This window comes from Adiantum capillus-veneris, chromosome 20, assembly GCF_014529385.1.
Source record: "Adiantum capillus-veneris isolate H3 chromosome 20, ASM1452938v2, whole genome shotgun sequence".
Lineage (NCBI taxonomy): Eukaryota > Viridiplantae > Streptophyta > Polypodiopsida > Polypodiales > Pteridaceae > Adiantum > Adiantum capillus-veneris.
The window spans coordinates 105,101,553-105,129,240 of NC_140950.1; the positions used below are offsets into that span (position 1 = coordinate 105,101,553).

A 27,688-nucleotide genomic window follows, 5' to 3' on the forward strand; every position below is an offset into this window, starting at 1 on the left:
AGCCTGGGGAGTGTTTCCTTGTATGTTTGAAAAACCTCCGAACGACGCAGGCCGATGCCTGTGGAGCGTTTCGTTGTATGTTTGAAAAACCTTCGAATGACGCAGGCCGATGCCTGGGGAGCGTTTGGTTGTATGCTTGTAAAATAATTGTTGTTGTGACTCCCGGCCCGGACCTGGATGGTTATGCGAGAGAAGTATTAAGAAGTCTGAGCAGTGGTTACTCTTAGCACATCCAAACGACGCAGGCTGCGGTTTGGTGGGCGTTAGGTTGTAAAAGGCCTCTATTTCTCCCGGCCGGGGCCTTTTTAGGTTATGTGGGAGAAGTGATGAGGGAGTCGTTGAATATCTCCCGGCCCGGACCTTGTTAGGTTATGCGGGAGGAGTGTTCATCGGCGGCTTTATGTTTCTATGTCTTGTAACATGCATATGTGAGCATTTGTGTTGCATTGTGATGTGCCAACCACTGAATATTCCTAATTGGATGAGATTGCTTGGCTATGTAATTTTAGTGCATCAAGACACCCGTGGAAGATCAGTACGGTCTGGGTGTGATGGCTAATTTTTACTACGCCGGAATATCAAGAGTTCCGATTTGGAGAAAGGAGAAGCTAACTCCTTGATCAAAACAGCCGAAAAGAGAAGCTAACTCCTTGATCAAAAGAGCAGAAGGAGAAGCTAACTCCTTAATAAAAAGAGCAAATTGATTGTCCCTTGGAACGTCCCTTCGAACTACGTTGAGTTGTTTTTGCAGATATGCTGTAATCGCGGACGATTACTCTCTTTCAAGAAGGGGAGATGTAACAAACTGCTGACGTGTCAAAGCCTAAAGAACGGTGTCAACTTACAGATGTGGCTGAGGGGCCTAAACCATAATTTTTGCCAGAAACCCTAATGCTAGAAACCCTAACGCTAAAACGTGCAAACCCTAATTCTGAAAAACCTAACCCTAAAACCTGCAAACCCTAATTTTGGAAACCCTAACCCTAGCCCTAAGATTAGCAGACACATTCCGAAAATTGTGCTAACATGATGACGTGGCAGGTTGTACGGATTTCGCGTTTTGCATTGGCTGATGACGTGGCATGCTTTACGGATTTCCGTAAATTGCGTTGGCAGCTTTTTGGCTTTGCTTTTGAACCAAAAGCTTTTGAGTTTTAAAGGCTTTTTACTATAACTGCTTTTGAGGCCAAGGGCCTTTAAATATGAGGCTAGGGCTCATTCTCTGGCATGCTTCAGTACGAAGGTGCAGAGTCTCGAGTACCGGCTTGTACTGTGTTGATGCAATATGAAGAAATACTGAAAGGGGCGCCAAGGTTTGGGGCAAATACTCTCTGGGGTGGAATTCCGCCACTCCGTGTCGCGTGCCGTCTCTCTCTCTCTCTCTCTCTCTCTCTCTCTCTCTCTCTCTCTCTCTCTCTCTCTCTCTCAGTTCTGTTGTTATTGAAGTGCTAAAAGTCTGTTCAGTCTGTTCTTTTGTATTGGCACGCAGTGCCCGCCTTGTGACAGGGCTTCTGAGGAGTCCCTATGGGGTGGAGCAAGGGCCGCATTCTGTGTCTGCTTTTGTCGAGGATGGGGCGAATGTGTCGACTCCGTTGCCAATAGGCTACAAATCAACCCACAACATAGGAGGCGGGTGAGCAGGTCGAGGGAGCGTGAGGCGGGAAAGGGGCTGGTGGGCTGCCGAGGGCAGCGTGAGGTGGGAGAGGTGGGGTGGCGGGCTGCCGAGGGCAGCGCAAGGAGGGGGGGGGGGGGGGGGGGGGGGGGGTGGGGAGGCGGTGGCGAGCAGGGGGGATCAACAGTAGCGAGTGCGCCTGAATCTGTTAGCTGTGTGGGTTAGGCTTTTAATCCCTAACCCCCAACTGTCCTCTCGGCCAACATCTGCAAGTTTTGGCGTTCCACGTCATTAGTTTGTGACAGATAAAATGTCTGGTTCGTTTTTTTATTTTTTTTTCCTTGACCCGTCTCACTATAGGTGGTGGTTAACCTGTTGCTGAAACATTTTGGGCGCTTCACGCATTTCGTGTTTATGAGGCACTGAAATGCGATTCACAGTTACACTAGTTGCTACAGACATTCATACCCTCATCCTATCTCCTACGACTTAGCTGCCTTGACATGCTTCATTTGATGTGTGCTTGGTAGAAAGCCTGATGTCTCTCATGTCTGAACTTTCGTTGAGCGCAATGCCCATGTCTATGTTTCAAAGAAGTAGAGGGGGAAGTTTAATTTCAACTCGTGTAGTTACAGATAATGGCCATTTTCAGGCTACCGTTTCTTGTTCCCATTCCAACTTCTCGTTCCGAATCCGCATTCCATGTTTTAGAAGCAAGTATCCTTAATAGGGAATTTCCTCAATGTAAACATCACATGTAAACAACACATGAGGTCACCCTGAGGGAGTGAAGCCAGCTGGTATGGGATGTACTCTTCGAAGAAGCAAGGCCAAGTTCTTTGGGATGACTCGCTTACGGTTGTTTGCCTCCTTGGATGCTAGTTTGAGCTAGGTGGTGTTGGCGATTCGTTCAATGCTTGTCCATGGGCAGTCCAAGTAGCCGAGAGATCCTCCCTAATATGTAGCACTTGCTATGAAATGTGGTTCTAGTGTCCATCAAAACCTAGAACACTTCATAAGTGCGCCCCGCCCCCAAAACGCCCCCCGTGTCGCGGCAGGCCCCTTTTCGGACCACCGCCATTTACAGGACACGGGCACAATTATAAAACAAATGCCTAAAAATGTTCTACAGTCTACCATCTCTATGTAGGTTGTGACTCTTCCAATAATACAACTAGCCAATGGGACATTTTGATAGATGATTTGTGATTTCTTCGTACTCTCATGGTTTATGGTCACTGGTTTTTTGTGCTTCTATTGTTATTGGCACTTGAAAGTTGAGAGACATATCCTTTTCAATCTCATGGTCCACTTGCTTTAGCTTTCTTGTCATAACTTGTATTGCAAATGTTAATGTCATTGGGTGTTTTGGTGCTTTAATTCACACTTATGGGGAGCGGAAGGCGAGGGTGAGGAGCGGAGAGTAGCATGCATCTTTCTCAAACATTCAATTATATTCTGCAGTTTAGCTGGATAACCTAAAAAATCAAGCTCTGAGGTGCCCAGAAGAAGCCTTGCATTAACAGTTGCAGTCCTCATAACAGGCACCTTATTATTGTTTCTTTGCTCGTAGGGAGGAGGGAGAGTTACTTACAAGGCAAGTGTTAAAATGTATGTTTCAAGTATTTCTGTCGATAGATGTTGTGAAGAAGGCGTGTGCTGTAGAAAGCTAATTCCTCTGCTCTACAAGGAGTGATGCTTAATGGAACATTTTCTGAGACCATAGTTCAAGATACAGTTGTGTTGTCAAACTGTGACCACAGAATCGATAACTGCCTCTGTAAACAAGCGAGATTAATCCCAAAGCTTTTGCAGTTTCTGAGCAGGAATGAATGCCGAACATTGTAGGTATCATCGAAGTGTGAAAGCACAGCAGTCTAGTTAATGCCTCTCAGTTTGCAAGGGAGTATTTATGATTACTGATGAGATCTCTTTGGCTTGTAGGAAATGGCATTAAGTTCACAAAGGAAGGTGAAGTTGTTATTTCTGCATCAGTAAAGAACAGAACTGAAGACTTTATTGAACTTCTTTTCGCAGTTAAAGATACCGGTATTCAGCACATATTCAACTTCTATTGCAAAAGCTTACTCTTGAGATTGTATGCTTTTTTCCATGTGACAAAGAGCAGCAGTTCTTATTCTTACTGCAATAATTTCACATGTAGGACTTGGTATTCCTGAAAGTAAACAGACTCTCTTGTTTAAAGCATTTTCGCAAGTGGACTCTTCTACGCAAAGGTGTTGATGCTTACAAGAAGCCAAAGACACTGCCTTTTTCATGCGCTAGGCTCTTCTGCACTCAAAAGTTATTGATACAGCTGTCTGTTTGCTGCAGAGTCTATGGAGGGACAGGATTAGGTCTTGTGATATCAGCAAAGCTTGCTGCTGCTATGGGGGGAAGCATGTGGGTGGAGAGTGAAGGAGCAGAAAACCAGGGGAGTACCTTTTGGTTCACGGCACGTTTCCGCAAACCTCTAGCATCCACACCAACGGTTCCGTCTTTCAAGGATGCGTATGCTCTTGTAGTTGATGACAACTTGACCAGCCAAGGGATCCTGGTAGACCTACTAAAGGTGATTTGGGCTGATCATTTTGTTCTCAATACTATTTAGAAATGTAGTGTGCTTGTGCGTGGGGGGGGGGGGGGGGGGGGGGGGGGGAGAGAGAGAGAGAGAGAGAGAGAGAGAGAGAGAGAGAGAGAGAGAGAGAGAAATGAAATGATATATTAACGTCTACAAAAGGCCAAAATGACCTATGAGACCAACTGATTACAATGATGAGTCTAGTACCAAGTCTGGGTACAAATAAAGAAAACTACAAACAAAGGACTGATAGGAGTGCTACCGACTCCTATGGGTGGCTGGTAGGCTGAGCAATGGTATCATGCCATAAGGGTATAAAGTGGGGATAAGTGTCACCACGATACAATATAGCAGTAGCATGAAGCCTATCCTGATCGACACTCTGGGTGTCGTGCTAGAATCCTGTGGATCCTTTGCCGCAATCTCCGCCGGTGTTGCGTGGCTCCCCTCCTCAGTCGCGGTCGTCTCGATCTCCCTAACTCTATAGCTCGATCAATGAGAGTACCGCTGGTGTGTGTATGGGTGGGAACTGAGCTCTGTGGTGGTGGTGTCCCCTCTGCCTCTGTGGTACTCAGACTGAAGAAATCTGAGATGCGTCTCTGGGACTGTCTTTGTCTTTGCCCATTCAATAGAGCGTCTCTATGTCTCTGAATCTCAAGTAGGAATTATCCGAGACATCTTTGATCCTGATATCTCATGACTCTATCTAAAGAGTCAAAACCATCTCTGAATAGACAATGAAAGCGTCCCCGTATCTCATAGTAGACTGTGCAGCGACATATGTAGTGAAACTCTGTCTCTGGCTTTGCATGGCATAACTGACATATCCTACCGTCTGCTGGTATGCCTCTGAATCTACCTGTCTCAATCCCAAGCTGGTGTGAAGATGTGCGTATCTGGCCTATGGCACATCGTAACCCATGAGATAGATGTGTGTCCATGTAACTGGGCCGTGTGACAAATCCGTCTGTCGTGAGTTGAAGAAGATGCTCTCTATAGAAAACCCTCTTCGTACCCAACTCCCGTGATGGCTCTATCCATGTCCTCTTGCTATCAAGCTGGATGAGAGAGAGAGAGAGAGAGAGAGAGAGAGAGAGAGAGAGAGAGAGAGAGAGAGAGAAATGAAATGAAATGTTATATTAACGTCTTCAAAAAGGCCAGAATGACCTATGAGACCAAACTGATACAAAAGTGGTGAATCTGTTACAAAGTCTGGGTACCTTAGTACTAAAGTACTAAGTGTGAAAAGTGTGAAAATAAATGTGACAAACTAAATACAAAGTATTGAATAAACTTCTTAGGAGCATTCTGGGTGTCTGGCTAGAATGCTTCTAATCCTTTGTTGTAGTCTCCTCCGGTGAAGTGTGCTTCTGCATCTCGGTCGTGGTCGTCTCAATTTCCTAAGCTCAATCGCCCTGTCAATGAGAGAGAGAGAGAGAGAGAGAGAGATGAAATGAAATGAAATGTTATGTTAACGTCTTCAAGTGACCTATGAGACCAGAAAGTTACAATGCGGTGTCTCTGATACAAAGTCAGATTGACAAAAAAAAAAAAAACTAAGATAACAAAATATAAATACTGCGGAATCCTAAACTAAGCTGATAGGTGTGAAAGGTGAAAGGCGTGAAATGTGTGAACTAAGCAGTACAATGTGTACAATGTGTAGACAATATGGGAGGGAAGTAGAGATCCATCTTCATAGAGATTCATCTTCATCTGCGCTCTGGTCGACAAAAAAGTATGGCTCGAATCCTTTGCTGTAGCCTCCTTCGAAATTGTGTAGCTCCTCTTCTCCATCGGGGTCGTCTAGATCTCCCTAGCTCCAGTGCTCGGTCTATGAGAATGCCAGTAGTGCGGGCAGACCTCTCCACTGTTGGCTGCTCCTCTGTCTATTCTTCTGGGTGTATATTATCCAATGTAAAGAAATCTGTGATATGTCTTTGACCTCTCCACTGTTGGCTGCTCCTCTGTCTATTCTTCTGGGTGTACATTATCCAATGTAAAGAAATCTGTGATATGTCTCTGGGGTTGTCTCTCTTCAGCTCTTCTCAGTAAAGTTTCTCTATGCCTGTGTAACTCGAGTAGATATAGCCCAAGACATCTCTGATCCTCATGACTCATGACCCTAGATAGAGGCCCAAAACCTTCTCTTAATAGACAATGAAAGCGGCCTCGTATCTCATAGTACACTGTGCAATGACATATGTAATGTACCTCTGTCTCTGGCTCTAGATGGCATAAGCGGCATATCCTGTTATCTGCTGGTGTCCCTCTGAATCTGTCAGTCTCAATCTCGAGCTGATGTGAGGACGTGCGTATCTGGCCAATGGCACAACGCAAACCATGAGAAAGATGCGTGTCCATCTAGCTAGGTCGGATCACAAACCCATCCCCCGTGAGGTGGAGAAGATGCTCTCTATAGAAAGCCATCTATGTGCCCAACTCTTGTATTGGCTCTATCCATGTCCTCCTCGTGTCCAGCTGGATCAGATCCTGACGAATGAGTCTATTAATCTCTACCCGTGTCAGAGACCTCAAGGGTGCTTGTAGAGAGTATTGAAAAGGAGGCAACCTGTCCATGGTGAAACCATGTGTCTGAAACCATGATGCCATCTGTGCATACCAGCATGATGTATCCCTATTAAGAGCTAATTGTCTGGAGGACTCTAGAGCCACCCTGGCATATCTGTCTCTGGTAGTATCCCACAGACTGTGTACAAAGGAGACTGATGTGGTAAGCGCCTCAATCTCCATAGGGAGGGCAACTAATTCCGCTCGAATGATATCATGCGGTACAGAAGCCTTGGCTCTAATCAACCGAGAAATCATAGATACCAGGGGCTTCTCCATACGCCTCCAACCATCTTGGCGTACAGAAGGTCCCCAAACCTGCACCCCATATAACATAGTAGAAGCAACCAAAGTATCAAAGAGCCATAATTTTTTCCTTGGTTCCTGGAATTGAACCTGCGAACACATCCTCTCCATTCCTCCTAGAGCCGCACCAGCTCTAGTTAGTCTAGTCTCTGGTGCTCTTCTCAAAGAGAGAGAGAGAGAGAGAGAGAGAGAGAGAGAGAGAGAGAGAGAGAGAGAGAGAGAGAGAGAGAGAGAGAAATGAAATGATATATTAACGTCTACAAGAGGCCAAAATGACCTATGAGACCAACTGATTACAATGATGAGTCTAGTACCAAGTCTGGGTACAAACAAGAAAACTACAAACAAAGAACTGATAGGAGTGCTACCGACTCCTATGGGTGGCTGGTAGGCTGAGCAATGGTATCATGCCATAAAGGTACAAAGTGGGGATAAGTGTCACCATGATACAATATAGCAATAGCATGAAGCCTATCCCGATCGACATTCTGGGTGGCGTGCTAGAATCCTGTGGATCCTCTGCCGCAATCTCCGCCGGTGCTGCGTGGCTCCCCTTCTCAGTCGCGGTCGTCTCGATCTCCCTAACTCTATAGCTCGATCAATGAGAGTACCGCTGATGTGTGTATGGGTGGGAACCGAGCTCTCTGGTGGTGGTGTCCCCTCTGACTCTGTGGTACTCAGACTGAAGAAATCTGAGATGCGTCTCTGGGACTGTCTCTGTCTTTGCCCATTCAATAGAGCGTCTCTATGTCTCTGAATCTCAAGTAGGAATAATCCGAGACATCTTTGATCCTGATATCTCATGACTCTATCTAACGAGTCAAAACCATCTCTGAATAGACAATGAAAGCGTCCCCGTATCTCATAGTAGACTGTGCAGCGACATATGTAGTGAAACTCTGTCTCTGGCTCTGCATGGCATAACTGACATATCCTACTGTCTGCTGGTATGCCTCTGAATCTACCTGTCTCAATCCCAAGCTGGTGTGAAGATGTGCGAATCTGGCCAATAGCACATCGTAACCTATGAGATAGATGTGTGTCCATGTAACTGGGCCGTGTGACAAATCCGTCTGTCGTGAGTTGAAGAAGATGTTCTCTATAGAAAACCCTCTTCGTACCCAACTCCCGTGATGGTTCTATCCATGTCCTCTTGCTATCAAGCTGGATAAGATCCTGCCGAATGAGTCTAGTAGTCTCCATCCGTGTAAGAGCCAAGGATGGTGCATCAAGAGAATACTGGAAAGGGGGCAGCCTGTCCATGCTGAAACCATGCCTCTGAAACCATGAGTTCATCTGTGCATACCAACATGATGTATCTCCCTGTAATGCCAGCTGTCTGGATGACTCGAGAGCAAGCCTGGCATACCTGTCCCTGGTGGTGTCCCATAAGCTGTGTACAAATGATATTGATCTGGTGAGTGCCTCAACCTCCATAGGTGGGGCAGCCAGCTCCGCTCGAATGATGTCATGTGGGACTGAGGCCTTGGCTCTAATCAGCCTAGAAATCATAGATATCAGGGGTCTCTCCATATTAGTCCATCCAGCACTGTCAATAGACGGTCCCCAAACCTGAACCGCGTAGTGCATAACTGAAGCGACCAAAGTATCGAAAAGCCAGAGCTTTGTTTGAGGTTCCTGGAACTGAACTTGTGAGCAAATCCTCTCTAAACCACCTAGGGCTGCATAGGCACGAGTCAATCTAGTGTCTGCTGCTACTTTCAGTGTGAACCTCGGTCCACTAAAGACCACCCCAAGATATGTGTATGCATCAGTGTACTCCATACTGTCCTGTCCATATGTGAAAGTAGGTGCTGATCTCCTAACCCACTGTGGCGTGGTATTAAATACCATGACCTTGGTTTTACCAAGGTTGACAGACAATCCACTATCCTCTGCAAAACTATGCAATGTGTCCAAATGTCTCTGCATACCCACTGGCGATTCTGATATCAACACGATATCGTCAGCATACAATAAAAGAGGGATCCATGTCCCTGCAAGCTGAGCACCTCTATCACCTCCTCTGTCAATATAATCAGAGACCCCATCAACATACATACCAAATAAAGTAGAGGACAGTGGGCATCCCTGTTTCACTCCGATGGTGGAGTGAACTATGTCGGATATCCCCTCTGATGTGCGTACATGACCCATCACTGAACTGTACAATGCCATGATCCCCCACATCAGCTCTGTGGGTACCCCCAATTCCATAAGCCGGTGCATCAATCTGGCCCTCGGCACTGTGTCAAAGGCTTTGCGAAAATCCACAAAGCTACAGTATATCCGTCTACCATGTGCTCGACCCTCCTCAATGATAGCTCTGAGTGTAAAGACATGATCTAGTGTGGAGAAACCCCTCTGAAACCAGCCTGCCCAGGTGCTCGTATGCCCATAATCTCTGCCCAACTGCTCAGCCTATGCTCGAGGATGGATGCATATAACCGTGCCAATGTGTGTCCTACCATGATAGTACGGTAATTCCCCGGCACTGTGGGGTCACCTGTCTTGAAGATAGGTACAATAGTAGATAATCTCCAAGACTCAGGGAGACCCTCACACATGACACGGTTGAATATCCGTGCAAGCATCTCTGCCAACAAATCCCCAGCATGTATAATGTGCTCTGCTACCAAACCCTCATGATCCTGTGCCCGTCTGGTCTTCATCCTGTCAATGGCCTCCTTTACCATCTCAGTGGTAAAGAAGGTGCTCGTAGCCGGACATGGTTGTGGTGGGTCTGGTAATGGTGGTTGTCTAGGTACAGTGTATAAAGATGTTGCATATTGCATATCCTGTAGAAGTAATCACTGGTGGGGGAGACTTCTCATGGAATAGACGCCAAGCCTCTCCTGAATCTCTACTAAGGAAGAGCTGATATAAATCTTGCTCCATCTGGACCAAGAAAGCTCGCTTCTTCCGCCGCACTAGTCGTCGTGTAGCAATGCGAGACTGTCTATAGGTGATCACTCCCAATGTAAGGTCTCGCTGTATCTGAGCTCTCCTCTGTCGACACTCCTCATCATACCAGTTGTTCTGAGGCATGTGCCCAGAACGACGTCTCTGCCCAGGCTGAGTGTGTGGATATGCCTCTGTCGCTGCCCCATGTAATGTCACTGTCAGCATAGATGTGATCTCCTCCACTGTGTATACTGGCTCTGATGTGCATAAAAGCCTACGTATCTCCTCTACATAGACTGAGTCAGTCTCTGGTGTAAAAGTATAGCGTGTATGTCCACCATCCCGTGAGGCCTGAGATGTATTGTACTCAAAGGAGACTGATAATGTTAAAAGTGCATGATCTACTGCTATCCCAACTGGCCTGGGCCCCACTGTGAAATCCTGAATGTGAGAGATAAAGCTCGGATGTGTCAGAACATAGTCTACAGTGCTGGACCCATGTCTATGTGGAAAACAAGTAAAATCTGTAGACAATGGGAAAGTCGTTAAGCCATTCAATATGGCTAAACTGTGAGTAGTCGTCATCTCTCTCAGGTATCTCCCATACTCTGTATGCTCTTTGTCGTGTGAGCATCTCTCAAGTCCCAACTCCTCTGGCTCTAGCTCTCTAAGCATCTCCTCTGATGTGTCATAGAAGACTGTCTGTGAGCTGCCTGTACGGGCATTGAAATCCCCCAGGAGTATGATGTCTCCATCTCTGGAGAACTCCCAGATATCATCATCAAGTATAGAGTAAGGAGACTGTCCTCTGGGTGAAGCATATACTGAAGTGCTGGGAGGAAAATAGCATATGGCGATGTACAAGAAACGTCCAGTCTCTGCCCTCAGCCTCACCCACAAGTATCTGGCCTGATCATCTCTCCGAACTGTGCAATAGTGGTTGGAGCTCCTCTCTGGAAAGAACTGCTACACCTCCTGATCCTCTAGTCCCATGTGCAGTTCTGGTGCATGTCCTACAAGCTGTCTCCCATCTGTATCCTGATATGTGCGGCATCAACTGTCCTGGAGCCTGATGAGTCTCTGAGTAGAAAACAATGTCTCTGTCTCTGAAGCTATCCTCAAAGGCCCCCACATCAAGTCTATACGAACCATTATAGTTCCAAACTGCCATCCTGAGAGTGGTCCCATAGGTCTCGCACCGTCATGTAGAGCGGTGCTCTGTAATCACTACTCGTCCATTTCTATAGAAAGCTAACTTCCCCTTCTCCCTTGCTGCTATAATCTCTGGCATGACTGTTTCTTCTCCTAAAAAGATGCCTGTTTTCTTGAGGGTTGGCCTCTTCTTTAAAAAGTCTTTCTTTTCTTCCATGGAGGGAAAGCGCAAAATGAGAGCCCGTCCTTTTGAACTCTCCCCATTACCTTCACTCTTCTTGCCCACTCTCCAAGCTTGTGTGTGCGAGGGCTTCTCCATCCCCATCATGGACATGAGGCTCTTCACCTCTTGGTCCACCTTATCTGAATCTTTTAGGCCGGTCACTCTCACGTGTAGAGCGCGTACCCTTCTTCGTTGTTCCTCTTCTAGTGTTTTGTTGATGATGTCGGGTGTAGTCGGAATTTCTTTGCCCTTTCCCTTCTTGACAACTTCAATCCATTTTTCAGCCTCGTCCATTTTCTTTTGTGTTTTGGAGAGAACCTCCACCCATGAGGTCTTCGTTCCTCCTTCCTCCTTTATTTCTTTGACTTGTGCTCGTATACTATTCAGCTCGTCAATCATTGATGGCTGAATTTCCCCATCTTCAAGGTGTCTTCCCTCTTTGGTTTCGTCGAGTTTCTCCGACAATCCACGTCCCAGCCAATTGAGCTCCTTTGTCACCTCCCCTCTTAATGTAATCAGAAACCTCATCGACATACATGCCAAATAGCGCTGGAAATAGCAGGCATCCCTGCTTCACCCCAATAGTGAGTGAACTACATCAAATAACTCCTTCGGGGTGTAAACCTGTCCTCTCACTAACCTATAGAGTGCCATAATCCTCCAAATAAGCTCTGTGGGTACCCCCATCTCCTGTAATCTGCGCATCAACTGTCTCTCGGCACTGTGTCCCACAAAGCTACAATACATCCTCCTCCCATGTGATGTACCCTCCTCAATAATAGCTCTAAGCGTCAGAATGTGACGAAGAGTAGAAAAACCCTGCCGAAATCCTACCTGTCCCACTACTCGCATGTCGGCTCTCTCTGACCATCTGCTGAATTGTTGCTCAAAAATGGATACATACAACCGTACCAATGTGTGCCCAACCATAATAGTACGATAGTTCCCAGTCTCTGTAGGTCCTCCTGCCTTGCAGAGAGGCACTATAGACGACTAAGCTCCAAGTGTCAAGTAGACCCTCACACATTGCACTGTTGAATATCACTGCTAGAAGCTCTACAAGCATATCCTTGTCATGCATAAAATGATCTGCTACTAAGTCCTCATGATCATAAGCTCTCCCAGTCCTCATCCTGTTAATGGATTTCCTTACCATCTTTGCAGTAAAGAGAGCACAAGTATGTGGGCATGGCTCTAGGGGGTCTGGAAGTGGTGGTTGTCCAGGGACTATGTACAAAACCGTCCATACTGACCTAGACCTTCGTAGCAGTGATGGCAGGAGGGAGTGAGTGCCGATGGAAGAGTATCCATGCCTCCCCTGAGTCTTGGCTCAAGAACAATTGGTAAAGATCGTGCTCCAACTAAGCCAAGAAGACCTGTTTCTTCTATCGCACTAGGCGTCTGAAGGCAATCTATGATTGTCGATAGGAGATGACTCCCAATATTACCTCTCTTTGGAGCCGTGCTCTCATGTCTTTGCACTCTTCGTACTAGCTATTCTGGGGCATACTCCTTGAAGGCTGTCTCTGATAAGGTTGAGTGTGGTGGTATGCTTCTCATGCTGCATCATGCAAAGTCTCTGTCAATATGGAAGTGAGCTCATCTAGAGGGCAATGCATAAGCGTCTCTAAATCCCATCAATGTAAACAAAATTAGTCTTTGAGGTAAATATTTATCGAGTAGTTGCTTCACCTTGTGGCCGCTGGGTAGTAGTGGATTGAAAGGAAATGGTCCATGTTAATGGGCGTGGGTCCAACTGTGAAATCGTGTATATATGGGATAAAGCTTGACTGAGCCACGACATAGTCCATTGTGCTAGCTCTATGTCTATGTGGGAAGCAAGAAAATCCAGTTGCTATGGGAAATTGTTGCAAGCCATTAAGTATGGCCAATCCATGTGAGGCCCCGATCTCCATCAGATATCTCCTGTACTCAGTGTACTCATCCTGTGAGCATCTGTCAAACCCCATATCATTGCTATCTAGCTCTCTCAATACCTCATCTGAGGTATCATTAAAGTCATCCGATGATTTCTCGTGCGGGCATTAAGTCCCCCAAGAGAATGATGTCACCATCCTTGGAAAACTCCCATATGTCCTCATCTAATACAAAGAAAGGAGACTGTCCTCTGGGTGTGGCTTACACTGATGTGCTCAGGACAATGCAACATATAGCAATGTACAAGAATCTGCTTGTCTTAGCTATCAATCTCACCCACATGTATCTGGCATGATCATCTCTCCGAACAATGTGCACAAGCGCCTATAACTCCTCTTTGAATATGAATACTCCTCCTCCTGATCCTCTGCTCGTGATTTCGTCTGTGCTCGACAAGTTGTCTCCCACCTATATCCAGTCACATGTGGGATAAGCTGTCTCGGTGCCTTTTGTGTCTTTGACTAAAAGATGATGTCTGTCCGTAAAGCTTTCCTCAAAAGCCCCTACATCAAGATGAAGTGACTCATTGCAATTCTACGCTGCCATCTTTAGGGTGGTCCCATAGGTCTCGCACCGTCATGTGGACCGTTGCTCTAATAACACCACCCTTCCATCTCGGTAAAAAGAAATTTTACCTTTTTCCCTTGTCTCTCTAATGTCCGCATTACCTTTTGCATATGAGCAATCTGTGAGAGCGTGAAGTCATCTTGAAGAAAGATACCTGTCTTCTTAAGAGTTGGTATGTTCTTCAAAAAGTCCGCCTTCGCTTCCATGGAGGGGAAATGAAGCATAATTGCCCTTTCCTTTGAGGTTTTCCCCTTGCTTCCACTTTTCTTCTTACCCACTCTCCAAGCCATCGTATGCGTCGGCTCATTAAATGATTAACCCCCATCGTAGTCATGAGTTATTTTATCTCTTCATCAACATTATCTTGGTCTTTGAGGCCACAAATCCTCACATGCAAGGCACGCACACGCCTCCTTTGCTCCTCAAGGTAATGATGGTGGGTGTGGGGGTTGTTTCCTTGCCTTTTCCTTGCTTTGCGATGTCCAACATCCACCCAAAAAGTCGTAATTTCTTTGTGTTGCTCCTCCAATGCTTTGATGGCCCGCATTTTTTCTTCAATCGTGCTGAGTTCTTCAATTACTGATGGTTGAAGCTCTCCCTCTTCGAGTGTGTTTTGTGATCGAACCTCTACAAGCTCCTTCTTGAGTAGCGTGATCTCCTCATCTTGGGCCGTCACACGATCCTCAAGTGTGTTTATCGTGCTTTCCTGTACCAACGCGCGTTCTTCGAGCGTCTTTATTGTGCCTAGGAGGTTGCGATTAATCTTGTTAATGGTCTCACGTAGTTCTTCTTTGCATTTTTGAATGGTATCCTCCAGAGGATCGTCCTTGTCACTTTCCTTCATGTTTGAGAACCGCAATAGGAGAGGGAGAGAGAGAAAGACAGAGTTCTTGAGAGAGAGAAATCCACACTATGTATATAGGTGTCTCCACATTATTCATACATGTTTATTCCACATTTGTCTATCACTGCAGTTCTGAACCACACTATACATAAAGGTGTTCCCAAATCATGCATAAATGTTTATTCCACACTTGTCTACAATCTTTGCAATTCTAAAAGGCTCCCGCACCTTTTCCGAATTTTCGCACTTGAAATTTCTACAATTCCTATTTCTGCTTCCAACTAAGTTTCCCAAAATTGAAGCAACACTTGTGCTTTTTGAAAGCAGGCACCCTCCTTGCTTAACGAGCACAAGCAGGCCCTCTGTTTAAGTTTCTTTCAATGCAATCCTTGCTAAACCCTAAAAATTCTCAGGTTCATGTAACCTTTAAGAGTAGCTAGTGCGTGACCCTTCAAAGTTGCTCGCTTATTCATTCCCAAAAATTCATGACTTGGTACGCAAGAGCTCGCGAAACCAAAAGAACCAGCTCGCTTGCCTTGCGCATCCGAGCACACACGTGCGGGTGCTCACACATACACACGCACACACAAAAAGAGAGAGAGAGAGAGAGAGAGAGAGAGAGAGAGAGAGAGAGAGAGAGAGAGAGAGAGAGAGAGAGAGAGAGAGAGAGAGAGAGAGAGAGAGAGAGAGAGAGAGATAAGATGAGAGAGATTCATCATCTTTATAGATGCACCCTTGGATACGTCTCATTTGTCATCATTTATGCGGTGCTTGCTACGGATTTGGAAGGAATTGCATCTTACTTTGATTCGCCACTTGCCTTCGTTTGCTGAGGAGATAGCGAGGTTGCCACTTGTATGGAATGCATATGTGACATATTCAGAAGGCCGTCAGCTAGGCGAGAGGACACATATTGACTGGGCTAGATGGTATGACGCGCTAGCAAGCTCTCTTTACTGTTGGTCAGATGCTTCCTTAGTTGGGGCACTGAAACGAAAGCGCAGAGAGGATCTCCCGGCTACACGGAATGCGTATAGACACGTGTGGGACGAACCACCCGACCATAGCCACCATAGCCACCTATCACCAACTCCCCCATTCTGGGCAGCGTCCATGGACGTAGGTGTGCACTCGTAAGACTGAGCATCCCATACCACCCGGCCTCACCTCCCCGAGGTGACCTCGCACACGCCTAGCCTCACGGGCTAACCACTGGCACTCTGCCAGTGGGGGTCGCTAGTTACAAATGAGGCCTTGGCCTCCTTTTGTAAAAATGTCCGATCACACTGGTCGAGTTCACACTACGTCCGCCCGGACACTAGACACCCATCCAGACAGTGTCATAGACTCGATCCCCTCTCATGCAAGCGGGACATGACATACTTCCCCCCTTAAGAACCATTGATGTCCTCGTCAATGAAGTGGGGGTACTGAGCCATCAAAGCTCTAACTGGTTTCCAAGTAGCAAACCTTTCAGATCGACCCTTCCATTTAATTAAATATTCATCATAAGCACGTCGACGCGAATGACGGGTACGATGATCTAGAAGAGCCTCTGGTTCTCGAGGAATATAGTTTGGATATCTTGCCATACATTTTCCTCAATATGCACAACAATGTCAGCTTCACCTAATTTTTCTTTAAGGCGGTTGACATCAAACACTGGATGCACACCAACATCTGAAGGAAGAGCCAAGTTATAGGCAACTTGTGTCACAAAATAATGGCGTGGCATGTCTACCCAGAAATTGACTACAATAAAGTATAAGTTGTTCCAACTTATAGGGTCCCGTCCGATGGGACCCTGAGGACTCTAGAGAAATAAAGAGGGAGAGCGAGATCGCGGAAATTGTTGACATGGCAGCTGTACGGGCGCTCCCCGTTTCGCGTTGGCTGATGATGTGCCAGCTATACAGTATTCCACGATTTGCATTGCAGCCTAAAGGAGGTACCTGCTTTTAGAGATGATGCTTTTGAGTTTGAAGCTTTTCATGTATTGCTTTTGAGAACCCCATTCGGCCTTTAATTATGAACCCAGGACCACCCTGTTTCTCAGTTTTGCTGACAAGCGATAGAGCAGAGGGGACTCTCGGGCCTTGTAACTTTGCTCAAGCATTAATACAAAAAATAAATGCCAAAAGGGGCGCGAGACTTTGGGGCCAATACCTCAAAGCACGGAACTACGCCGGGCCGTGTTGACTCAAGTGAATTGTGATTAAGTTTGTGAAGTGTTTTTAAGTGATTCTCTCGTGTCGTGCTAGATTTTTAACTTGGGGTGTCCAAGTCTGTTACAAAGTTCAGTCGATTTTCCTTTCATCGGAAAATCGGATCCCTTTTTCCACGACACACATGGATTCAGGTGATGACTCTTGCAAGAATCAGATGAACCCACCTGACAATTGGATCAAGCGAAAGCACGGAAAACTCTAATGGAACAAGAGACAAAGAGTACGGGCCACCTTGGCCTACGGAGTACGAACGAATGGAGATGCAACGTCAACAACAAGTTGATGCTTGTGCGAAGGAGATGCTCCAATTTTCGAAGGATCCCCAGTACGCGAAATTTTTGATCCGGCACTGGATTGATGAGATGCATTCTCGATGGCATACGGCCATCGATTCATCCTTGAAGTCAGCCTTGAAGAAACCTCTTGTTCCACGGATGTTCACCGCAGATGAACTCGCAACGATGTTGTTGAAAGACGAGTCAACCAACTTCTGGGGGCCATGAAGCATTCGAGAAGACGCTACAAGGGAGCAGAGTACTCTGGTTACTTGGGTCGTTTAGTCTTCTTTTGCTAATGCACAAAAACAAAAGAAGCATGTACGCTTCGAGGGTGTCTAGTTCCTCCTCATCTTCTTCTTATAGTTCCGACAGCTCTTCCTCTTCTGATTCCAGTGATGAGGACAGAAAGGGCAAGAAATGACGAAAGAACCAGAAACATTGAAAGAACAAGAAGGCCAAGAAAAAGCAAATCCCACCGAAGATCCCGACAATTTTGTGACAATTATGATGAGGATTCATCCTCTTTTGAGAAGTCTGACTTTGAGGAATAGATGTTTTATTCAAAGAGGAAGCACTTTTATAGAGCCAATCACTACGACTTTCTTGAAGATAAAGAACAAAAAGACAAAAGAAATGGAGGGTGGACAAGCAGTAAAATTTGACACCTTCTCAGGTTTTAGAGATGCTCACAGAGCCCTCGCTTTTATTCAACAATTTGACATAGCTTTTTTTGGAGGGCGTTACTTAGAGGACTCAAAGATCAGGAGGGAGCATCTTATTTGAGAGGAAATGCACGGACATGGTGGTCCACTCTTCTCTTACGAAAAGAAGCACCAACAAAATGGCTAAAATTCAAGCGACTTCTTATTTGCTCTTGGCTCACTCGTGAGTACGAACGTGATGTGATTACAACTTGGAATCATCTTCGGATGACCAAGGGAGACACTTTGGATTTATATCGCGAGAGGTTTTGGGATGCTTTTCTACCTACCTCTTCTTTCAAAAAGATCAATTTTAAGGAGCAAATTGAGCGATTTTGCTTTCCCGAAGAGATCCGAGATTACTACTTACTACACAAGTCCGAGTCCATACAGCATTGGATGGGACATGCGAAGCAATGGTTTGCTATGCATTCAGATAATCTGACCTGTCCAACTGATTAAGTTTTGACACCAAGGACCGGACAAAATTCGACAAATGATAACAGAAGAAGAGGGAAGTTTTAGAAAAAGAAGGATGCACGTCTCCGATTTATAGAAGAACAAAAATCTGAGTATCTCAAAGAGGGGAAGTGTTTTGACTGTGGAGAACAAGGGATATATCCGCACGGTGCCCCAAAAAGGCACAGAGAGGACAATCAGAAGATAGGCCACAGATTTCCAGAGCAGTCGAAGAACGGGGAAGAAAAGGAAAGATGAAAGCAGGACTGGTATCAGATTGTGTAGGGGCCGACCCAGACCAGATGGACGAAAGCATTGAAATTTGTCGTGCATGGGGCAAAGTATGAGATCAAGAAGCCTTCATCTTCTTTGACGGAGGAGCGAAGGCGAATTTTGTTTCACTTGAATTGACGGCTGGACTTGGAATTACACCCGACCGAATGGGGCCATAGGCAGAGGTTTTTCTAGTGGCACCTAGACAAGATGTTGCCATTACATGTGTCATTGGCAAGCTTCGTTTGCATTGTCAGGGGTATCTAGGACACGAGGACTTTTACATCATGCCTTTGGAAGGGTTTGAAGTCCTCCTAGAAATCCCTTGGTTCCACAAGAACAGTGCTACGGTTGATTATAGGGTAAGGAAAGCGACTTTGAAGAATGAGAAGGGTAGAGAAATTGTACTTGATGTAAAATTGAAGGGCGAGTCCATCCCACTTGTATCGGCTTCGGTCATTTCCAAATTAATGAAACCGAGTCTTTTTGTTTACTCTATCTTCTTGAAAGAACTGAAAGATGAACAACGATCAAATATGTCTGAATTGGAACAGGAACGACAAGAATTTCTAAACGCACATGCTAATTGTTTCTCTGAAGGCTTACCAGGCAAGTTACCTCCTTCTCGTCCTGAGGATCACTGAGGTGATTTGATTCCCTGTAGTACACCACCGAACATGCCACCTTATCGAGTTAGCCGAGCCCAAAATGAAGAAATAATGAACCAAGTAAAAGAACTTCTTGAAAAGGGTCTCATTGAACCTAGCACTTCACCTTTCTGTTCTCCGGTGTTGCTAGTACTAAAGAAAGATGGATCTTGGAGGATGTGCATTGACTATAGATCTCTCAATAAAATCACCATCAAGAACAGATTTCCTATTCCAAGGATTGATGATATACTCGGGGGTCCTCTTGTTTTAGCTGAATTGATCTGAAGAGTGGATATCCTTAGATCCGAATTGCTCTGGGGGACGTCTACAAGACAGCTTATCATTGTTTTCTCCAAGAATGAAGCACAACACAAACACCATCTATTGCAGGTCTTTCAGGCATTGCGGAAGTATATATTGGTTACAAACACAAAAAAGAGCGAATTTTTTTTTGCCTGAGATACATTTCTTGGGACACATCATCTCAGCAGAAGGAGTAAGGATGGACCCGCCCAAAATTGAGACTATTTGTGATTGGCCTGATCTAAAGAATGTTCGTGAGGTTCAAAGCTTTGTGGGCTTGTGCTCGTATCATCGGCAGTTCATTCGAAAATTTGGATAGCTTCTCTTTTGCATTTACTCGCTCAGGAAGGGGTTCCTTTCACTTGGGGACCAATAGAGATTACCGCTTTTCAGACTCTCAAAGAAAAGTTGACTACAAGACCACTGTTGGCCTAACCACACTTACAAAATCAATTGCACCAAAACAAGTTTAAAACTGATACCATCCATTTCAAACAAAGTTTCAAACAATACTTTCTCAAACAAAGTACAAAAGTATCTAACTATAAAACAACTAGATAGTTCATTCAAGGTTTTGTTCGGACAACCGAACTTTGAGGACGACTGGCTTGCCCTTCTGGATCACGGTGATGGTTCGGTTCCAAACCTGGAGAGGCACATCATTCTTGTCATGCCAAGGCATGCCCAAGAGAAAGTCTCAATTGCCCAACTTCATAATGTGGAAATCGACTTTTCCATGAATATGCCAAAAGTGATTCTCCCATTGTCATTCATAGAGAGGACATTGTTCATTCTCCATCTCTCATTGCTAATATGCAGGACAAGATTGAACGGATTCATGCCTCATATTTAAAGGCCCTAGGCCCAAAACCAGTTTACATGAAAAGCCTTCAAACTCAAAAGCATCTGGTTCAAAAGCAATGCCCAAAAGCTTCCAACGTAATTTACGAAAATCAGTACAACTGCCTCGTCGGCAGCGCAAATCCAGACAAGCTACCACGTCAGCATGTCAACGCAATTTTCGGAGCGTCCTTACTGCTGCCACATCATTAGTTGCGCAAGTCTTTGTATGTGTGTGTGTGTGTGTGTGTGTGTGTGTGGGGGTCCTGCTTTATTTTAATCCCTTTTTGTCACTTGGGCCCCATCGAACGGGGTCCCATAAGTTGGTAGGACTTGTTCTTCTATTGTTGCTTGTTCTTCTTAGGTTTTAGGCCCCTCGGCCGTGATCTGAAGGTTGGCTCTGCTCTTCATTGACTTGATACTTGAGTAATTTGTGACACTCATCACTGAGAAAGAGGCCCCTTAAGGCTCCACCACATGTAGACAAGCGGCCTAGCATAAGCCAATTGAATGCAAATCTTATCTCTGAGTATTTGTGCAAGGACAAGTTGCTCCTCTTTGAGAACTCGTGGCACACTTTTTGATGGTTGAGCACAAAGGACACAATTTGATTGGCGTCACTAATGGTGGGTGAAATCCATGACAAGCTCCCTATGTCCTTGAGGAGGTTGTTGAGACAATGCGCCATGCAAAATGTGACATGGATAGTGGGATACATGCCCTCAATGATAGGCCCGGCTGCCCTATTTGACGGCTCTCCATTTGCAACCATACAAAGGACATTCTCCGGGCCAATGATCTCTATGGTGCTTGTCCACTCCGCAGCAAGCATCTCGGCGGCCTTGCCAGTGTCGGATGCATTATCTGACTCCACAAAGTACATCTCTCCCCGAGAGTAGGCCACCACTCCATGGATGGACCGCTTGCGGGTGTCGCTGGACATTCTCGGGCCAATGATCTCTATGGTGCTTGTCCACTCCGCAGCAAGCATCTCGGCGGCCTTGCCAGTGTCGGATGCATTATCTGACTCCACAAAGTACATCTCTCCCCGAGAGTAGGCCACCACTCCATGGATGGACCGCTTGCGGGTGTCGCTCCATCCATCTACGAGGAGAGAGAGGCCATTGGTCTCTCACAAATCCTTCATTGCTTGGGCCGCTTGCTCCATGGCAAGCGTCTTCTTGTCAAGGAGGGTGGTGCGAAGCCTCTTTGATGAAGGTGGCACATAAGAGGGGCCATATTCCCCTGTAACCATGGTTCGAAAGTATGGAGACCTATCAAAAAAGAGCATGTTGTGTTAGTATGGAGACCTCATAATGAAATACAAAATGAGAGATTGCATAAGTCACAATGCACACTCACCGTGAAGCATGGAAGGCAATGTGGTTGTGGAAGAAGAATCGGGCAACCGACCTATCCACCTCTTCCCTCAATTTAGGATTCCAATTTTCGTTGAGGGTGCTTTGGCGATGCGCAATGGAAGCCCCCGATGGTGTTTCATTTGACTTGAAAGCTTGAGAGGTGGAGCCAAAGTTGGCTAAGCCTTGCCTTTGCTCTTGCTGTGTCTCCGTGGCGGAGGGATCAACGGCAACAAAACAGCCTTTCTTGGCCGCTTCGGGGACCTCATACACCGCGAGCTTCTCAAGAAGCTCCGCCCTCGTCTCGGGTGTAATGTGTGGGCAAAACTTCACCTCGTGGCCGGGTTCATGAAGAAGGTGGGCTCGCACTTTGTTTGCACCACCCATTCTCTTGTACGGGCATAGCTTGCATGTCCATGGTCTTGAACCGCCACCTTGACCACGCTCGGTAGAGTCGACTTCATCCACCATGATTATGTTTGCACGGCGGGCCTCCTTCGAGAATAGCTTGAGATGACATGATGGTGGAGAGTGTAGAGGAGAGGTTACTTGTGAGGGTGAAGGTAAAGAGGAGACTCGAGAGGTACTAGGTAGACCGTAGAGCCTTGAGACTTGGGAGAGTAGAGGAGAGCTTGAGAGGGTAGAGGAGGGAGAGATTAGGTGGAGATCTTGAGCCTTGAGGATAGAGGTAATAGTAGAGAGGAGACTCGAGGGTAGACCGTAGAGGTGAAGGTAGAGAGGAGAGGGTAGACCATAGAGCAATTGGCTTTAGGTGGAGATCTTGAAAAATGAGAACCCAAAGGGTGGCTTTTATAGCCATGGGGTGCAGCCCCTTGAGGCTTGAAAGCTTCAAAGTTCAAAAATATGGCTGTTGGAGAGAAATCGACCTTTAGAAACGGTTTGTTTTTTTTATTTTGAGAATTCTTGACCATTGACTGGCCGTCCCTTGTTGTCCCCGGGACGTTTAGGCTGCATCCTCAGCAGCTGGCAGCCTGGCTGCCATCCATTCCAGTGCATCCCCACCTGTCCCCATCCCAGATACAGGTGTCCCCCGTCTCTAGCGGCCATCCCCTCCGGCCCCTGTAACTATGATTGTACTCCCTGCTCATCTTGTATCAGCCTTTGTATCAGCTCTCACCCATTATATTCCCACACACACACCCACATTGTGTTGTACTAGCCGCCAGTCACTACTTTCACCCTCCTACTCATGTCCTACACAGTTTCAGCTAGCTGCCTAGTTCACATCTAGTAGTTATGATTTTAGTTTTTCGCTTTACTTCATTTTATTTTTGTACCCAAACATTGTAATAGATCCACCAAGATTGTATCAGTTTGGTCTCATAGGTCATTTTGGCCTTTTGAAGACATTCAATATAACATTTCATTTCATTTCATCTCTCTCTCTCTCTCTCTCTCTCTCTCTCTCTCTCTCTCGGATCGGAGGCGACATTCTGGGAGCATGCCCCAGAATAGTTGGTATGATGAGGAGTGCAGAGAGATGAGAGCCCAGCTTCAGAGGGATCTTCATTTAGGAGTCATCACCTACAGACAGTCGCGGATTGCTTTCCGGCGCCTTGTGCGAAAGAAGAAACGAGCTTACCTGGCCCAGATGGAGCAGACTTGTATCAGTTGTTCTTGAGCCCACCTACGAGCACCTTCTTTACCACTGAGATGGTAAAGAGAGCCATTGACAGGATGAGGACCAGGAGGGCTTACGATCATGACGGTCTAGTAGCGGAGCACTTTATACATGCTAGGGATATGCTGATGGAGGTTCTTGCAGTGTTGTTCAATCGTGCCATGTGTGAGGGATTACCTGAGACTTGGAGGTTGTCTACTATTGTGCCTATATTCAAGGCAGGTGATCCTACAGAGCCTGGAAATTACCGCACTATTATGGTTGGACACACACTGGCACGATTGTATGCATCCATTATTGAGCAGCAGTTGAGTAACTGGGCAGAGGGTGAGGGTGTACGGGCAAAGAGACAGGCAGGTTTCAGGAGGGGTTTCTCCACTCTTGACCATATTCTGACACTCAGAGCTATCATTGAGGAGGGCAGGTCACATGGGAGACGGATTTATTGTAGCTTTGTGGATTTCCGCAAAGCATTTGACATGGTACCGAGAGCTCGACTGATGCGCAGACTGCAGGAGATGGGGGTGCCCACAGTGTTGATTTGGGGGATTATGGCTTTATACAGATCAGTGATGGGACATGTACGCACCCCAGAGGGGATATCTGACTTAGTTCACTCCACTATCGGGGTGAAACAGGGTTGCCCATTGTCTCCTACTCTATTTGGTATGTATGTTGATGAGGTGTCTGATTACATTGACAGAGAGGGTGATAGAGGTGCCCAGCTGGCAGGGACGTGGATCCCATTGTTGTTATATGCTGATGATATTGTCTTGATCTCTGACTCACCAGAGGGTATGCAGCGACAGTTGGATGCATTACACAGTTTTGCAGAGGATAGTGGATTGTCTGTAAACCTTGGTAAAACCAAGGTCATGGTGTTTAACACCACACCGCAGTGGATCAGGAGATCGGCACCGACCTTCACGTATGGTCAAGAGATTGTGGAGTATACAGATGCATACACTTACCTTGGGATAGTCTTCACTGGGCCGAGGTTTTCTTTGGGGAGAGCAGCAAAGACTAGACTGACCAGAGCTTATGCGGCCTTGGGAGGCTTGGAGAGGATGTGTTCGCAGGTTCAGTTCCAGGAACCTCGGACAAAGTTATGGCTCTTTGATACTTTAGTAGCCTCAGCTATGATGTATGGGGTACAGGTATGGGGACCTTCTGTAGGCCAGGATGGTTGGAGAGGTATGGAGAGGCCCTTGGTATCTATGATCTCCCGATTGATTAGAGCCAAGGCCTCCGTACCTCACGCGATCATTCGAGCAGAGCTAGCTGCCCCCCCCATGGAGATTGAGGCGCTTACCAGATCAGTGTCCTTTGTGCACAGCCTATGGGATACTACTAGAGACAGATATGCTAGATTGGCCCTTGAGTCTTCCAGACAGTTAGCTCTACAGGGGGACACTTCATGCTGGTATGCACAGATGACTTCATGGTTTCAGACGCATGGCTTCACCATGGACAGGTTGCCCCCTTTCCAGTATTCTCTTCAGGCACCCTCGCTGTCTCTTACACGGGTGGAGATCACTAGACTCATTCGTCAGGACCTGATCCAGCTCGACACCAGGAGGACATGGATAGAGCCGCCTCAGGAGTTGAGCACAAAGATGGCTTTCTATAGAGAGCATCTTCTCCACCTCACAGGAGATGGGTTTGTGATTCGACCCAGCTACATGGACACACATATGTCTCATGGTTTGCATTGTGCCATTGGTCAGATACGCACATCCTCACATCAGCTCGAGATTGAGACCGGTAGATTCAGAGGGATACCAGCAGACAGCAGGATATGCCGATTATGCCAGAGAGAGCCAGAGACAGAGTTGCACTACATATGTCATTGCACAGTGTTCTATGAGATACGGGGGCGTTTCCACTGCTTATTCAGAGAGGGTTTTGGTCCTCTATCTAGGGTCATGAGTTATGAGGATCAGAGATGTCTTGGACTATATCTACTTGAGTTACACAGGTATAGAGACACTTTACTGGGGAGAGCTAGAGAGAGGCAGTCCCAGAGACACATTACAGATTTCTTTTCACTAGATATGGGACAGCCAGAGGAGCAGCCACCACTGCAGAGCTCGTCCCACACTCATTCGACCACTACTGGCACTCTCATCGACCGAGCATTGGAGCTACAGAGATACAGACGACCGCGACTGAGGAGAGGAGCTACACAGCATCGACGGAGACTACAACAGAAGATTCGAGCCATACTCTCTCGACATCCAGAGTGCAGATGAGGATGGATCCTCACCATTTCTTCCATCTTTGTTTCACACACTGTTACATCCAGTTTACCGGGTACCTATTGTATCAGCTGCTACACCCACGTAGTTTTAGATTGTAGTAGTAGTAGTAGTATTTTGTTCCACTTCTAGTTCTTTTCTAGTTCTTTTGTACCCAGACATGGTATTAGATTCACTATTTTGTAACTGATTGGTCTCATAGGTCATTTTGGCCTTTTGAAGACGTTAATATAACATTTCATTTCATTTCATTTTCTCTCTCTCTCTCTCTCTCTCTCTCTCTCTCTCTCTTAAAATTCAATAATTTTGGAGTTTCTGTTCGCTTGTTGCTATTGATTTCTCGCTTGGAGTGTCCAAGCCTGTTACAACCCTCACCCCAGAGCCACCCATGTACCACAAACTACACCCCCAATTTAGCACAGGATGGTGCTAGATAATCCGATGCATCTTCATGATTGTACTACCCTGAGTGTATAGCTGCATTTACACCCCCAGAGATAGCGCTCGATTTGTATCATAGGCTGACTTCGGCCTCTAATAGATACAAAAAGATCTTTCTTTCTTTCTTTTCTCGCAAACTTATTCGTCCACTGCCCTCTTACAAGTTTTTGGGTATGACTAGTCAGGGACCTGATGTCTAGTAAATTTGGTCTATTCAAGGGAAGGCTACTCTTTCATTTTAGTACTTCAGCTATTCCTTCTGATAATTCTATAACTATCATTCACAGAGCTGGGGAATGCTGGCAGACGGTGCAAGTAACGTGGAATCTGCCAAATCAGCCCTAGAAAAGGCGTCAAACTGTGGTCGGCCATATAACGTGGTATTGCTGGACATGTGGCTGAATGGTACAGATGCATTTGAGCTGGTTCATTTTCTACGCATGAATCCTAGCTTGCTGCTAAGGTATTGTACTGCGGCCTCATCTGCCCCAGGCCGAAGGGAGCAGAGTGAGAATGATCTTCTCGGAACGGTATCAACCCAAAGTGAGAAGATGGTGAGTTATATCTGGTTTGGTTTGGTTTTCCAGATAAAATTTCTTTTTCAATGGCTACCAACAGTGTCGCATAACTTCATGTACCTAAACAAGGTGCTGTCGCAAACAAAGGTTCCAATGTTGGCTTTACAAGAATCACCTTCTGTTGCTCAACAAATTCCAGATGCCCCACTTGCTGTGATAATACTTACATCTCTCAATTTAACAGATGTAACTAGGTAAGTTCAAACATGAAGTTGCCTTGACAGTGAAGTAGTTTTTGAAAGTTGACTTAGTTCTACTACAGGTGCAAGGAGCTTGGGACAAAATTTTATACCACAAAGCCTGTAAAACGCTCTTTACTTGTACGGGTGCTACAATCTGCTCTTGGTACACAAGATGAAGCTTCAGATTTAGAGGTAACCCTGAAAGTACTGTTCTTCTCCTTACTTATGTGTGCCTTAAGAATGCTCATGTGTGTGACTAATTTGCTCATTATAAATGTGTCATAGGGCCAAGCATCAAGTGGTGGTGAGAACCTAGTTAGGAGCCTCCATATTCTTGTTGCAGAAGATAATGTTGTCAACCAAAAGGTGGTAGTCAAACTACTGCAAAAATGGGGGCATACATTTGTCTTAGCTTGTAATGGAGCAGAAGCTGTGGAGCAGTATACGAAGGAAGCTTTTGATCTCATTTTGATGGATGTGAGTAGCCTGCATGTAGTCAATATTCAGTGGTTTTTTGGCTTAACATTGTAGGACAAATGTAAGCATTTTTCTTTAGCCAATCTGCAGGTTTTGTGATCAGGCTTTTTGGTTTTGAAATGGCTTGATTCTGTTGTACACGACCTTCATTTGAAATATAGGAGATAGAGAGATTTTGTGCCTCCTAGATGTATCATCCAATCATTATCAATGCATTTGGTTTACTTGCAAGATTAATTGTTCTGATGTGTCTATTGCTTTTGAAAACCTTCAAGCGTGCAAGTTTCTTGCTTTAGACAAGTTGTGGTTCTGCCATAGGTGA

The 27,688-nt window shown here is 46.0% G+C and overlaps 1 protein-coding gene across 2 annotated transcripts in view; it reads left to right on the forward strand.

Moving 5' to 3' along the window:
* The window catches only part of LOC147433025 (uncharacterized), a 148,738-nt gene that overhangs the window by 77,874 nt on the left and 43,176 nt on the right, over nucleotides 1-27,688 (forward strand). Inside the window, exons 8-15 of one of the 2 annotated variants that reach the window (XM_086492776.1) lie at nucleotides 3,557-3,661; nucleotides 3,777-3,849; nucleotides 3,947-4,184; nucleotides 26,417-26,534; nucleotides 26,622-26,683; nucleotides 26,777-26,901; nucleotides 26,970-27,081; nucleotides 27,175-27,366. In XM_086492776.1, the coding sequence (XP_086348902.1) occupies nucleotides 3,557-3,661; nucleotides 3,777-3,849; nucleotides 3,947-4,184; nucleotides 26,417-26,534; nucleotides 26,622-26,683; nucleotides 26,777-26,901; nucleotides 26,970-27,081; nucleotides 27,175-27,366 (1,025 nt within the window). Of the gene's footprint in view, nucleotides 1-3,556; nucleotides 3,662-3,776; nucleotides 3,850-3,946; nucleotides 4,185-26,416; nucleotides 26,684-26,776; nucleotides 26,902-26,969; nucleotides 27,082-27,174; nucleotides 27,367-27,688 lie in introns of both variants that reach the window. The other variant, XM_086492775.1, reaches the window with a different exon arrangement.